Genomic DNA, 14,938 nt, shown 5'->3' with positions numbered 1-14,938 from the left:
ATATATATATATATATATATGTCGAGGAAGGACGGGAGAGGACAGAAGACGGGGTGAATGGAGAATGGTTGTATATGGATGATGTTGTGATGCATGAGGTGGAATGGGTGGGGGGATGGGGGATGAGGTAGTATGTGTAAGCAAAATTTGACGCAGCCCGAAGGGATTTCTCCCCATCTTCTCCTTTTATGCTTGGGGGGGACGGAGAGGGGGGGGGGTCGCCGATTTAATGAAGCGACCTTGCTGTGGATGTGTTGTGTCTTGCGACAGGGCAGCGGACAAGGTGCAGGGATGACCCGTCATCCAGGAGGTGCTAAGATAAGAGGGGTGTGGAATGTAATCAGAGATAGAGTGGGTGGGAATGATTTTATGCCTTTCCCTTTTTGGCTACCTCCCTTGTAAGGGGGCAAAAGCCTTAGTATATGTATGTATGTATATTATATATATATATATATATATATATACATACATAAACACAAATACACACACACAAACACACACACACACACGCGTATAAGACCTGTGATCAGCAGCTATTATCATTACTGATGTAGCTTCTACCATCATATTCGTTATTACTTCACTTCATTATATAAGAAAATAAAATTGAAAAAATATACAAGGCCTCCTCCATCTGTGAAAGTCGCGAAATCCCTCTCGTTGAGCGAAGACTGCCTCCTGTCCACCTCCCACAGGCTTCCTCGACAGAGGTGGGGTGGGTGGGGGGTGGAGAATGATGCTAATGGATGGCTATCTACACTTCGATGTGTAGGACATTAGTCTAAGACACGTGTATAAAGCACACACACACACGCACACACACACACACACACACACACACACACACATATATATATATATATATATATATATATATATATATACATATATGCATATGTATATATTACAATAGTAGGGTAGCAGGTCCTCTTTCAGGCAGATATGATTAAACTTTGCAGCAGCTTCTGCATTCTCGAGTTTCTTGCTGACGTGTTCAACTTTTCTAATGCTTGAACGTTGAATATCGTTGAATTGTCTTATCATGTGTCCACACTTCATTTGAAATGGATGTAAAGACAATACGACAATATATACAAAGAACATATGGAACATTAGGAAAGACGGGAATTCGGACAGTCACTCAGGAGACGGGTTTTGAAGCTCCGCCCACTGGGTCAACGGTGAACCTATGCCTGTGATCTATATACTTAGAAGTAGGAATGATAAATTGGTGGGGATATTGTTTGTTCATGGTGGGATTTTGTCTTTTAATGTGAAGTGCTTCTAAGATGAGAAGGCGCCTGTAGTTTGATTCCTTTTGTAGAATGATGGTTCCTTCTTCCAGATCCTTCCTTGTGACTGGGGATTGATGTGTGTCAATGTGGTGTTGTTTTATGGCTCCATTAGAGAAGTTAGTATTGTCTTTACATCCATTCCAAATGAAGTTTGGACACATAATAAGACAACTCAACGATATTCAACGTTCAAGTATTAGAAAAGTTAAAAACGTCAGCAAGAAACTCGTGAATGCAGAAGCTGCTGCAAAGTTTAATCATATGCATATATATATACACATACATTATGAGCTTACCTTTGTGGCTCCCGTCCCCCACCATACGTCGGCATCCATCGATGGTCATCATATCTCCAGATCTCCCGATCTTCACCACACTTTGTCCTTTAAGACGAATTTGAATAATGAGATCACGCCGCCGTGTGCCCTTTTTGCTTTGAGCGTTGGCAACCTTGGGTTTCTTAGTAGTTGTTCGATATAGGACAAGACCCATGGCCACTAGTAGTGCTGGCCTTTTGCCCCTGCTGTTCAATGACCCTGCCGCCTTGTGTTGGCTTCCAGATGGTGCCAGAAGTGTTTTGGTTTGCGCGAATTTTTCGACACGCGCGCGCGTTTGTGTGTGTGTGCATGTGCGTGTGTGTATGTGTGTGTGTGTACATATATATGTGTGTGTGTGTGTGTACATATATATATATATATATATGTATATATAATATGTGTGTGTGTGTGTGTGGGGAACGATTCTTGATATAAAACCATTCTTCCTCTAACCCCATTTACGTACTATTTTGCGTATATATCATAGAGTCAGAATTTTCTGATTTCTTATTAACACATGATATTTGATTTTGTGTGTGTGTGTGTGTTTCGTCGCCGATAATTCATCAGCGTTTCTTTACTTGAAGACAGTATTGCTTTGTGTGTGTGTGTGTGTGTGTGTGTGTGTGTGTGTGTGTGTGAGAGAGAGAGAGAGAGAGAGAGAGAGAGAGATAGGATGAAGGAAGAGTGTAGGACAGCACTGAGCCTCTGTTGACATGCTCGAGGGAAGGCTTGGAGCTCGAGTCCCATGACGATGTACTTCGGTTGGCCTTCGCAAGGGAGAGTACCAGATGAAGCAAAGAGTGAGTCATAGGGCTCCTAGAGGTGACCTGGTGTCGATTGGGTGAGGAGATAATAGAAGGGAAAGGGCAGGAAGAGAAGGTCGCAGAAGGTAGGAGAGAAGAGAGAATTGAAAGGGAAGAAAGAAGGAGGAGGAGGGAGGAGGAAAAATTGAAAGTACACGGAAGAGGAGGAGGAGGGTGGAGGAAGAGGAAGGAAAGATAAGGGAGGAAGGGCGATACAAGAGAAGAGTTGGAAGAAAATAGCTGAAGGAAGAGAAATCAGGAAGGCAGGAGGCGGAGGGAGGGAGGAAGGAAGGCGGAGGAAGAGAAGGAAGGAATGCAGAGGAGAAGGAGAAGTAAGACGTATGACTGCTTATGATCTTGATCCAGATGAAACACGGAGGGAGGCGACGACGTGGCTGTGTGCGTGTGTGCGCGTGCATGCATGTGTGTTTTTCAGATTCTTTTGGCCGACCGTCCGTCGATCCGTCTGTCCGCCCAAAACGTGTGCCACGGTCTTGTTTTCACACCTGAGGACGGGGTTCCCTCCTCCTCCTCCTCCTCCCCCTTTCCTTCCCATTCTCCTTTTCCTTTTCCTGCTGCTGCGGCGGCCGTCGTCACGTCCTCTCTTTCTCCCTTTGTGTCTCTGTCTGTCTGTTCCTCTCTTCCTCTGTCTGTCTATTCCTCTTCCTCTATCTGTCTATTCTTCTCTCTCTGTGTCTCTGTCTGTTCCTTTCTCTCTGTCTCTCCTCCATCCTCTAATGATCCTTGATTTCATTATTGAAAAGATGAGCTGGAATGCGAGAACAAATGCCACTCGGTTCGCGAGTGGATTCAGATGAATCGGGCATCTTCTGGTGGTGCCACGATCGTTTCGTCTGCAAGAGTGACGATGACAGAGTCCAACTCTTCCTTTTGAATCTACTCGTGAACACCGTCCAACTTATTATTATGTTTTCATCATTGTACTTATTATTTCATTTTATTTTTAGGCTACAGTATGTAGAAAACATGTGGGTCGTTTTGTGTCGACTGGCGTGAAGAAACTCGCTGGCCGCCGTGGGGCCAAACGGGTTTCGAACCGGCGGCGACCACGTGCTAAGCAGCCGGCAACTCCACCACCGGCCGAGCATCCGCGTTGGTTTAGGCTCTTTTGAACCGAGTTCGTGCACAAGCACCGGGCTGGACGATCTTGCCCTATACTTGCTTGTTTGCCTTTGCTTTTGCCTTAGCTTGGTTGCCTTTGTCTTGCCATCAAAAAGCACAACCTCCTCTCCTCTACTCCCTTCTCTCATCTTTCCTCTCCTTTTTCAGTAGAGTTCCTGTGTCGGTGTCGTTTTCCTTCTCCCTTTCCCTCCCCCTCCCGTTGCATTCCCCTCCTCCCTTTACCCCATTCCCACCCCTAACTATCCTCGTCCTTTTCTTTCCCTCTTTTCCTTTTGTCTCTCCTCTCCTGACCTCTCTCTCTCTCTCTCTCTCTCTCTCTCTCTCTCTCTCTCTCTCTCTCTCTCTTTTTCTCGTACCCTCTCATCACCCGTCTTTCTTTACCTTCTCCTCACCTCCTTCATTCTCCTCCTTTCCCCCTTTTTCTCCTAAACAGTTTTGCCGTACTCTCCTTCCCTGTCCTGTACTATACTTCTGTCTCTTCTCTTTCGCTCCCCATCCTTCCCTCTTGTCCCTTCGCCTTTGCTCACCTTCCCTCCCTACCCTTCTTCTCCCCTTTCTTCCCTTCCCTCCCCTCCCGTCTCCATTCGTCCCTTCCTCTCTTCTCTCCTACTTTCCCCTTTCGTTACACCCCCTCCCCATCTCCTCCTATCCTGTACCTTCCACTCCCCTTTCCTACTTTCCCATTTCCTCTCCTTACCTCCCTCCCCATCTTCCCTTCCCCTTCCATATTCTCCCTTCTCCTTTCCTCCCCTCTACTCTTCTCCCTTCCCATTTCCTCCCCTCACCTCTTGTCTCTTCTCCTTCCCTCCCCTGCCCATGCTTTCCTTCCATCTCCCCCCTCCCCTCTCCTCCCCTCCCCACACCCCTTCCTCCGAGAGCTGGAGCACTTTGATCACCAGGGCAGCAGCCCCCCTCCCCCCTCCCCCTCTCCTCCCCCAGGGTATCAACATGTGTGACAGCGTTTGGCTTCTTCATGTATATAATCACGGGGGATGGGGGGGGGGAAGAGCTGAAAGGCGGGCACGAAGAAAACATATTTTTTCTTCCTTCTCGTCTTCCTGCCTCCTTTTCCTCCTCTCCACCTCCTTTCCTCTCTTAGGAGGCCGTGCAGTACCTCTTCCTTCATACTTGGGTGGAATTCAGGTCTTAATCCTTTTATTACGTGGACATGTTAGTGTTTCACTTTTACTTGTTTTGTTTTACTTTATGTATTTTAGGTATGTGTGTATATATATATATATATATATATATATATATATATACACACACGTAGAGACATTGGGACAAATTATGGGAAAGGTGGAGGGGGAAACACGAGTCTTTATCTGATTATCGAGTTTATTCCTGACCGGTTTCGCTTACAATAGCTTCTCCTCGGACGACGCTATTGTAAGCAAAACCGGTCAAGAATAAACTCGATATTCAGATAAAGACTCGTGTTTCCCCCTCCACCTTTCCCATAATATATACACACACACACACACATATATATATATATATATATATATATATATATATATATATATATATATATATATATATATATAATTCTCTCTAGACGATTCCTTTCGAATACTGCAGAGTGCTGAATTTTGGAAATCTGTTCTCAATAAAGAGAAGTATCTATATTGGAAAAAATCGGGATTGTTTGATCCATATGAGGAATGAGAAACTATCAGAAGCTTCTTGTACCAAAACTGCACGCCCGCAGTGCCAGAGTGGGACGCCCACACCCACGGCGACACACAGTGCCAGAGCTCAACACCCACGCCCACCGTGGCTCTCCACACGCCCGTCTGTCACAGGATGTCTTGTGGGCGACCGTAAGTTGGTGGGCGTCGGCGCACTCTTTATACCTTAACACATTAATTAGTGGGACCAACGATGGGTGTGCGTGTGTGTGTGTGTGAGTGTAAGTGTGTGTGTGTGTGTGTGAGTGTAAGTGTGTGTGTATACGTGTAAGTGTATGTGTAAGTATGTATGCGAGTGTGTGTGTGTATGTGTATGTTTGCGAAAGTGTGTGTGTATGTGTATGTATGCGAGTGTGTGTGTGTATGTGTATGTTTGCGAAAGTGTGTGTGTATGTGTATGTATGCGAGTGTGTGTGGTGTGTGTGTGTATGCGAGTGTATGTGTGTGTATATGTGTATGTGTGAGTGTGTGTGTGTGTGTGTTTGTGTGTATGTGTGCGTGTTTGTGTGTAAGTGTATGTGTGAGTATGTATGCGAGTGTGTGTGTATGTATGCGAGTGTGTGTGTGTGTGTGTGTGTATGCGAGTGTATGTGTGTATGTGTGAGTGTAAGTGTGTGTGTGTGTGTACGTGTAAGTGTATGCGTGAGTATGTATGCGAGTGTGTGTGTGTCCGTGTATGTATGCGTGTGTGTGTGTGTGTCTGTGTGTGTGTGTGTATGTGTGTGAGAGAGAGAGCTTAAGTGTACGTATAAGTGTGTGTGTGTGTGTGTGTGTGTGTGTGTGTAGCTTTGCCTACATCGACATATTCGTAGATATACCGAATACCCTCTGCAAGCAGTCACTTGGTTCATTTATTGACACGTCTTTTGTGTGTTTGGTACGAACACAACGCCCACGCCCACGGGGGTGTTGGAGGGGGGAGGGGAGCCAAGGTTGTAGTCACCTCCCTCCCTTTCTTTATTTCTTTGTTTCTTTCTTTCCCTCTCCCCTCTTTCTTCTTCCTGGACGCTCGCTTTTGTCGCATCGTGTCCGTATGCCCCCTTTTAATGCGATTGTCTTTTGTTTAGCATTTTTGTATATCTTTTTTTATTTTCATTCATGTTTGAATTGTGACCTGGTAGTTCTTTACATTGTTGCCACCCTCACATCGATTTCTTTAATTTTTTCCTTGAAGCTGGTGATGTTGCTATATATATATATATATGTATATATATATATATGTATATATATAATATATATATATATATATATATATATATATATATGACGTGAGTGGAGTAAGAAACACAGGAGTCTCAGTCTTGAGTTTATTACTGACAAGTTTCGCAGGTATGCTTTTTCAAAAGCATACCTGTGAAACTAGTTAGGAATAAACTCAAGACTAAGACTCCTGTGTTTCCTACTTTACTTACGTCAACCTGTCAGAATGTGTGTGTGTGTGTGTGTGTGTGTGTGTGTGTGTGTGTGTGTGTGTGTGTGTGTGTGTGTGTGTGTGTAGATATAACTTGATATAACTTGTTAAAGAGCTGGGCTAAGTCAGTTTCAACGATCCTCGTAGTCGTTTTTTTCCATTCGTCTTTTGTGCTTATATTCCAGGGGTACATTAAACCCAAGTCTACCGAAACATTTGATATATCAAGAGCAGGATTTTATATATGTGTGTATATATGTATGTATATATATATATATATATATATGTATATGTGCGTGTGTGTGTATATATATACTGTATATATATATGTATATATATATATATATATATATATATATATGTGCGTGTGTGTGTGTGTATATATGTGTATATATGTATATATATATATGTATATGTGCGTGTGTGTGTATATATACTGTATATATGTGTATATATATGTATTATATATATATATATATATATATATATATGAGTGTGTGTGTATATGTGTATATATATGTATATATATATATATATATGCGTGTGTGTGTATATATGTGTATTTATATGTATATATATATATATATATACTGTATATATATATATATACTGTATATATATATATACTGTATATATATATATACTGTATATATATATATATATATATATATATATATATTGTTCTGGCAGTTATATTCAAGTAAAGACCACTCAGCACCTAATTCTTAGAAGAACGTTTTTAATCTTTGAACGCACCAAAATATGACCCCCATTCCCAAATATGACTCACCAGAATAGGATCCCCTCCAAACATGACTCGTCAATTATGATCCCATAAATATGACCCCCCCCCACCCCAAAAAAAAAAGAAAAAAAAAAATACGTCGCATTCATAATTGAGGGACGAGTCCCAAACCCATGGTAAATCGGGAAACACGTAAGAAAACTATATATTTTTGATAACACAAATGGCTATCGGTAACTACCATTTTCCAACCTATCTCTTCCCCTACCCACCCCCTCCCCTCCTCAGCCAAGGACATATCGGTATGTTCCTAAATACGTTATATAATTGTATATATATATATATATATATATATATATATATATATATATATATGTCTTTTTTGCTAAATCAAATGAGGTAATTCGTTTGTAAGATATCTTTCTCCCTCTCCACCTATGTTCCTTACACCCTCTCACTCTTTCCATCCCCTTCAGGATCCTTCTCTCGTACCCTCCTTCCCGTCTTTTCTCGTCATTCTCGTTTCCCCCCCTGCTCACTCCCTTTCTTTCATCTCTCCCTTACATCCCTCCTCCTCCCCACATCCCTCTCTCTCACCCCACCCGTCCGTCTGTAAGACAGCGGCGCGAGATTCTTAATGATGGAAGCGCTGGTAGAATAGTATAAAATAACAACAGACCCTCCTTCTCAACCCCCCCCAACTCTCTTTGCTCACCTTTTCATTGTACACCGTATGTGTTTTCTACCGCCCCTCTTTGATTCGTTGTTGTTATTAATATTGTTCGTCTTCTTGTTCCAGCGTCGACTTGGGCAAGATCCTGGACCTCCATGCCTATGACTCCTTCGCAGCAGAATCCTTCGATCGCACTCTTCGGTCCCGCTTCGTCGAGGACAGACCTCATCTTGACCAGGTGACTCACCCTCCGTCCCTAACCCTCCCTCCCTCCCTCCCTCCACCCGAACTACTACTGGACCTCGCATCGAGTTCCATAGGGTCTCCGGTACCTGGTGCGGGTGCTTTTGTCACTTGGTGGGGACGATGGGGATGCCCTTACAGTATGTGTTATAGAGATCAAGTGGTTTTCATTGATGGCAAGTCTCGGGCCAAAGTGGAATGCTGCGTTGTGCGCATGTGCAGAGAGGATAGATCATCGTTTCTTATTTTCTATTTCATTATTATAAGGATTAATTATTAATTACTATTCATCATTAATTATAAATTATTTTGTGTCCTGTAGCGGGTGCGGACGGTGACGGTGGAGATGGAGGGCAGCATGACTCAGGACTCCCTGGATTCTCTGGTCGAAGCCCTCCTGTGGGAGAAGTCCCTCGTCAACTCGCAAGGAAGACCCATCTCCGTCTACAGGATGAAGGTGAGGAGAACCCTTCGTGGACTACGAACTCTGCCCCCACTCATGTCGTTCCTTTATTTCAGTTTATTTATTTTTGCTATAGTTGGACTATTTCAGGAGGTTGTGGCAGGGAGGGGGTGTTCTGTGGCCCCCTAACCCCACCTCCTCACCATCCGTTAGGGTTTTGAAATGTGAGGAGGTTCTCGTGAAGTCAAAGGCGTATAGCCGCTGTTCTCCCAAACCTCTTCAGGCCCTGGTTAGATTGCCCTCCATCTAAAGGAATTCGGTTGGCGGGAGGGTGTGGGTAAGGTGGTCTTCGCCAGACAATTTTATTCATCATCTGAGGGGCTCGAGCACGTTAGTGGGCGTAGGACCAGGTAAAATGAAAGGCGGTTAGATAGTGTATACAAACTATTTTGGTTTAATTTGATTTATACATTTTATCTTTCACTGTTCCTGCTGTAGGGCGTCGTCTCCCTCATCGGCGAGACCCGAAGAGTCCTCCTCCAGAGCGTCCAAGAACTCTTCGAGTCCGAACCGACGCAGCCTTGGCCAGCGGACGAGCCCAGGACCTGCCGGCTGATCTTTATCGGTGAGAATTAACGTTGGTGCCACAGTGTCTCATTCGTAGGACCTAAGGAGGCCGGGGACCAAGTGCCAGGCTACAGGGCTGTACCCGTGAGAGGAGTGGGGGGGGTGACACCGCTTCTCATACAACAGTGACATTGTTTGAAGACTAAATGAATGAATGAATGAATGAAAGAAATTGATGAATGGATGGGATGAGGGAGGCAGGGGAAGACAATACACAAGAAAACAAGGACAAAGAATGTAAAAATAACCGTATACACACTTTTTTTATTTTTATATACAGGTGCCCCTCTTTCCTCTGACCCTGCTCTCTCTCTCTCTCTCTCTCTCTCTCTCTCTCTCTCTCTCTCTCTCTCTCTCTCTCTCTCTCTCTATTGATTCAAACCCCCCCCCCCCAGCACCTCCCCTTTTCTGTTTTATTCGGAATCTTTTCATTTCCCTCTTTCCTTAGAAACTCGGGGACGCGACTGCCGGCCAGCCAGCCAGCCAGCCAGGCGGCACCTGTTGTGCTCCCCTTCCCCCCTTTCTCACTGCTGAAAGCAAGGGAAGGGAAAGGAAGGGAAGGGGGTAAGTGGTTAGGAGAGGGAGTAGGTAGGTAGGTAGGGGAAGGGAAGGAGAAGCAGGGAACCTGGGAGGTTGGGAAGGGAGGGAGAGGTAGGGAAGTGGGGAGAGGTGGGTGGGGAAAATAGGTAGTCTTTCTCTTCTCCTACGCACCTCCTCCTTCTCCTTCCCCCTCCCCTAGGAGGTAGGAGGGGAGCGGTAGGGAGGGAGGGGGGAAGACTACCCCGCCCCACTCATCTACCTCTTCCCTCCCTCCCCACCTCCCCTCCTACCTCCCTTTCCAACCTATCCCTTCCCCCTACCACCCCCTCCACTCCACACCTAGTGAGGGGTTAGGTAGAAGGGGAGAGGAGAGGTGGGAGGGAGAGGGAGGGAAAATAGGTGGGGAGGGGTAGTCTACCCTCTACCTACCTCCCCCTCCCCTCTTACCTACCTCTCTCTCAGCCTCACCTACCTACCCCCTAGGTGGGAGGCATTGGGAGGTAGTCTTGCCCCTCCCTCCCCTTACCCCTCCACACCTAGTGAGGGGTTAGGTAGGAGGGGAAAGCTGGGGAGGGATAGTCTTCCCCCTACCTACCTCTCTCCCCTCCTAACTACCCCTCCTACCTACCTGTAGCACCCAGGGGGGTAGGTAGGTGACGGGAAGGGGGAGTAGGTCGGTGGAGCGGGGTAGTTAGGAGGGAATAGGTAGGGGGAAGACTACCCCTCACCACCTCTTACCTACCTCCCCTCCCTCCCCCTCCCCATCCAACCTACCCCTCCACACCCAGTGAGGGGTTAGGTGGGAGGGAGGGAGGAGTAGGTAAGAGGTGGTGAGGGGTAGTCTTCCCCCTACCTATTCCCTCCTAACTACCCCGCTCCACCGACCTACTCCCCCTTCCCGTCACCTACCTACCCCCCTGGGTGCTACAGGTAGGTAGGAGGGGAGGGGAAGGAGGCAGGGAGGGAGGGAGGGTGTACGTAGACTTGCCCCTCCCTCTCCCAAGGTAGGTGGGGAGGGAGGGCGTAGGGAGGGGGAGGTAGGTAAGAGGGAAAGTAGGTGGGGAGGGGTAGTCTTCCCCCTACCTACGTCTCCCTCCCTCTCACATCTTAACTACCCCTCCCCATCGACCTACCTACCATCTAGGTAGGAGGGGAGGGAGGGGGAGGTGTAGAAGGGGAGGGTTAGGTGACGTCGGTTGGAGGGGAGGGGTAGTCTTGCCCCTTCCATATCCCCTAGGTAGTAAGGGAGGTGTATGGAAGGGGCAAGACTACCCCTCCCCTCTAACCGACGTCACCTAACCCTCCCCTTCTACACCTCCTTCTCCCTCCCCTCCTACCTCATCCTCCCCACCTACCTAGGGGGTAGGTAGGTGAGGCTAAGAGAGAGGTAGTTAGGATGGGAGGGGGAGGTAGATAGGGGGAAGACTACCCCTCCCCACCTACTTTCCCTCTTACCTACCTCCCTCTCCCCTCCTACCTACCTCCCCTCCTGCCTACCTCCCCTCCTACCTACCTACCTCCCCCTCCCCTCCTACCTACCTACCTCCCCCTCCCCTCCTACCTACCTACCTCCCCCTCCCCTCCTACCTACCTACCTCCCCCTCCCCTCCTACCTCCCCCACCTACCTCCCCCTCCCCACCTACCTCCCCCTCCCCACCTGCCTACCTCCCTCTCCCCTCCTACCTACCTCCCCACCTCCCCACCTACCTCCCCCTCCCCTCCTCCCCCTCTCCCTCCCCTCCTGCCTACCTCCCCCTCCCCTCCTGCCTACCTCCCCTCCTGCCTACCTCCCCTCCTGCCTACCTCCCTCTCCCTACCCCTTCCCACCCCTTCCCCTCCCTACCCCTTCCCCTCAACATACTCCCTCCCCTCCTACCTAGGGGGAGGTAAGTGGGGAGGGAGGGGGAGGTAGGTTGAAGGAAGGGAAGGGGGAGGTAGGTAGGAGGGGAGGGAATGGGGAGCCTTCCCGTCTACCTACCCCCCCCTTCCCTGCCCACTCCGCTTTCGCAATTTTCCTACCTACCTCCCCTTCCTTCTCCCCTCTCCTATGCCCATCCTCCACGTCCTTCCCCTTCCTCCCTACCTACGTATCTTATTGTTGTCCTGGAAAGGATATAGTAGAAATAAAAGGAGTCTGGCTTACCCAGTATGAACAGTGTTCACAGCCACGACTCTGCTGATTCCATGTCACCTTGGGTTTCTCCCCAACAGGAGAGAACCTGGAGGCGGCGACCTTGCAGAAGTACGTCAAATCCCTGACGATTCCAGACCGCGTCATCTGAGGAAAGCCACGTCATCCTACGTCCAACATTCGAGAGTGATTTTTTTTTTTTCGTGGCCGTCCCGTCGATCCAAAATGAATTCCCGTAACAGAACTCCCACCACCGCCATCTTTAATAATAAAAATAATATATCGTGCAGAAGTGGTATAATTATTCCCTAAGTGGTAGCCTAAATCTAGATTGCACAATTTATACAAAGACATATGTCAATTTATACAAATACATATGGCGAGTATACATAGTATACTCGTATACTGTGCCTTTATGGATGTGTCAAGTGCATGCGCATACAACACTCAGGTCTATTGAGTACAACCCGCTTATGTTAAGCTGGTGATTCTCCATGATGTCTAGTATATATCATAACAGATGCATATATGTGTATATGAATATAAAAACCCTTGATTACATCTCAATACATATCAGCATAAGAAAACATAAATATACAAATATAAAGATATCAGCTAGTGATGGTCCTGCATAATGGACGTCGGATAAAATCGTCTCCCTGGGGAAGACAATACACAAGAAGAGCTTATGAATGTTATCCAAGACGACGATATGTGTATATATATATATATATATATATATGCAAAATATAGTTCTATAAACGCACAAATATACTTGCATGCAAGACTGAGCCTTGGCTACCGCAATAGACTCGGAGGATGGAATTGGTTGAGCAGATGAAGAGAAATGGCTTAAGGAAAAAAAAAAAATTCGAATGACACTGAAAGGTTGGCAACACTGGGAGAGGGAGGGAGGGAGGGGGAATGCAACGGCCAAATGAGGCTCATTATTTGAAATGTTATGCATATGTTGACGATGGTCCAGCCAAACAGTGAGGAATTTCAATTTAATTTGTATCAACGAAATCTGTGGGGCCAATGCATTGATAATGTGCCATCGATGCGATGTCACGGGAGGAGAAAAGTTAGACTTAAAAAAGTTAGCGAATGCGGAAAAATGTGAATAATAACGATGTTTTTTGACAAATGCGTGAATGTTTGGGCGTGCAGGTCGGGGTTGTCGGTATAGGCGTGTGGCGTGATTAGGTGGGCGTATATGTCGCCCTGGATTATAGGAGATTCTTTGTCACCACACCCATTGCTCCTCCCCCCGAAGCCAATTTCGCGGGACACAATGTTCGCGACAAGGTGAATATCAATACCACCGCGTGATTTAAATTATTTTTATACTCATTGGGATCCTGCCGCTAACGACTAACCCAAAAGGCTGATTTTTAATTTCAAACGGTTACAATGAAGTGTATTTGAATATATTTCTAACGTAAGCAGCGAAAAATCTAAATTCGCTTGGCGTCGGTTGCGTTGGCCAAAAAGTGACGACAGAGTGAGATGTGTAAGAGAAATCTGGTCCCTTTCATTAGGCGACGCGACCATCAATTTCACTCGCAACCCCGATGTACGACGATTCCAAATTATCCCTTCCATCTCCCACTGCACCAGCGCTTCTCTGAAACCAAAATCATCACTGAAGAAGAAATCGAGACGGGCTGTCGAGATGGTGGAAGTGCACCAATACCTGGTACCTTGACGGGAGATGGTGATAATAGAAACTAAAAAACTCCATCACGCCGGCAACCTAATTTCATCAAGCCGCTCAGATAATTTCCTGCCTTTCGTCTTTTCATGTCACAAGAACAACTCGATAGGTTCCATTATGATCAATAGGGGCGCAGGCGTCAATGGACAACACCTGATCATCTTCGACCTTAAGTCCTGGGGGGCATAAGGACTGATTTCCCGTGTCTGGAGACTTCGGGAGTGAGTCTTTTGATGGAGTTGTTGACGCGCGGGGCTGTAAACAGCCAAGAAGAGTAAAACAAAACGAACAAAAGAACACACCGCAGAAAGAAGACATCCTCGTGCAAAAAAATAAATGACGAAATCGAGAGGGCAAAGAAAAAAAAAAAAAAAAAAAGCCAAGAAAGTGTTGCCGTCGCCGCAATTGCCCATTTTTTCTAAGAAAAAAGAAAAGAAAATTGCAAAGTTTCTCAATCAGAGCAGTTGTCTTGGCGTTATATTCCGTCTAATTCCGGACGGTTTCATTCGGTTTCACAGGAACCCCAATAATAAAAGTATTAAGATTCTCGATTAATTACCTGTTATTACCCTTCTGCCTTGCTCTTGGATAGCTTGGACAAGTGGCAGTTAACAGGAACCGTCCATTTAAACGAAACGAGCATTTTCTTAATTTTTATACGAAATATTTCCTAATTAATTATTAAATTTCACTGATATACAGTTTTCCAGTATCCTATTCATCACAAAAAAAGGTAAAATGTGAAAAGCAAAAGAGCTTAATATCGAAGAAAACATATTTTAGATGAGACGATTACGATGAAGGAATTTTCCGTTTGTCCAAAATACGAGTATTTCGAATTGTTTTCCTCTTGTTTGCTTCCAAGTCATTCAGGAAAATTCTGCTCTACTTCCCCCCCCCCGTCCACTTTCTCCTTTTTTCTCTCTCATTCCCTCTGTCTCTCTCTCTCCTTCCATCCCTATTCTCTATCCTATTCTCAGTATCCATTCCTATTGTCTGTGTTTATTTCATCACTACAAATCCACTTATATATATATTTTTTATTAGTTTATTTGATAATCTATTTACCGATGCCTTGGGCCTCGATCTCTCCTCGAAGAAATTTAGTCCCGGGTTCGATCTCAAAGGTATTCGGTGACTTCCAGGCTGCCTGAGCTCACATGGCAAAGGTGACGTCTTTAGCCGCAGCTAAGCG

The 14,938-nt window shown here is 46.0% G+C and overlaps 1 protein-coding gene across 1 annotated transcript in view; it reads left to right on the top strand.

The window, feature by feature from the left end:
• LOC143020853 (zinc-regulated GTPase metalloprotein activator 1-like) overlaps positions 1 to 12,318 on the top strand; it is a 106,701-nt gene extending 94,383 nt beyond the window's left edge. The window contains exons 10-13 of the mRNA XM_076177695.1: positions 8,208 to 8,319; positions 8,647 to 8,781; positions 9,226 to 9,352; positions 12,107 to 12,318. Of these exons, the coding sequence (XP_076033810.1) occupies positions 8,208 to 8,319; positions 8,647 to 8,781; positions 9,226 to 9,352; positions 12,107 to 12,177 (445 nt within the window). The 3' untranslated portion in view covers positions 12,178 to 12,318. The remainder of the gene's footprint in view (positions 1 to 8,207; positions 8,320 to 8,646; positions 8,782 to 9,225; positions 9,353 to 12,106) is intronic.
• The last annotated feature ends 2,620 nt before the right edge of the window (positions 12,319 to 14,938 follow it).

The sequence above is a fragment of the Oratosquilla oratoria genome, chromosome 41 (assembly GCF_046742065.1).
Source record: "Oratosquilla oratoria isolate Oo_2021 chromosome 41, ASM4674206v1, whole genome shotgun sequence".
Classification (NCBI taxonomy): domain Eukaryota; kingdom Metazoa; phylum Arthropoda; class Malacostraca; order Stomatopoda; family Squillidae; genus Oratosquilla; species Oratosquilla oratoria.
The sequence above is the reverse complement of the archived record's forward strand: the minus strand, read 5'-3'. Positions and strand labels throughout refer to the sequence as shown.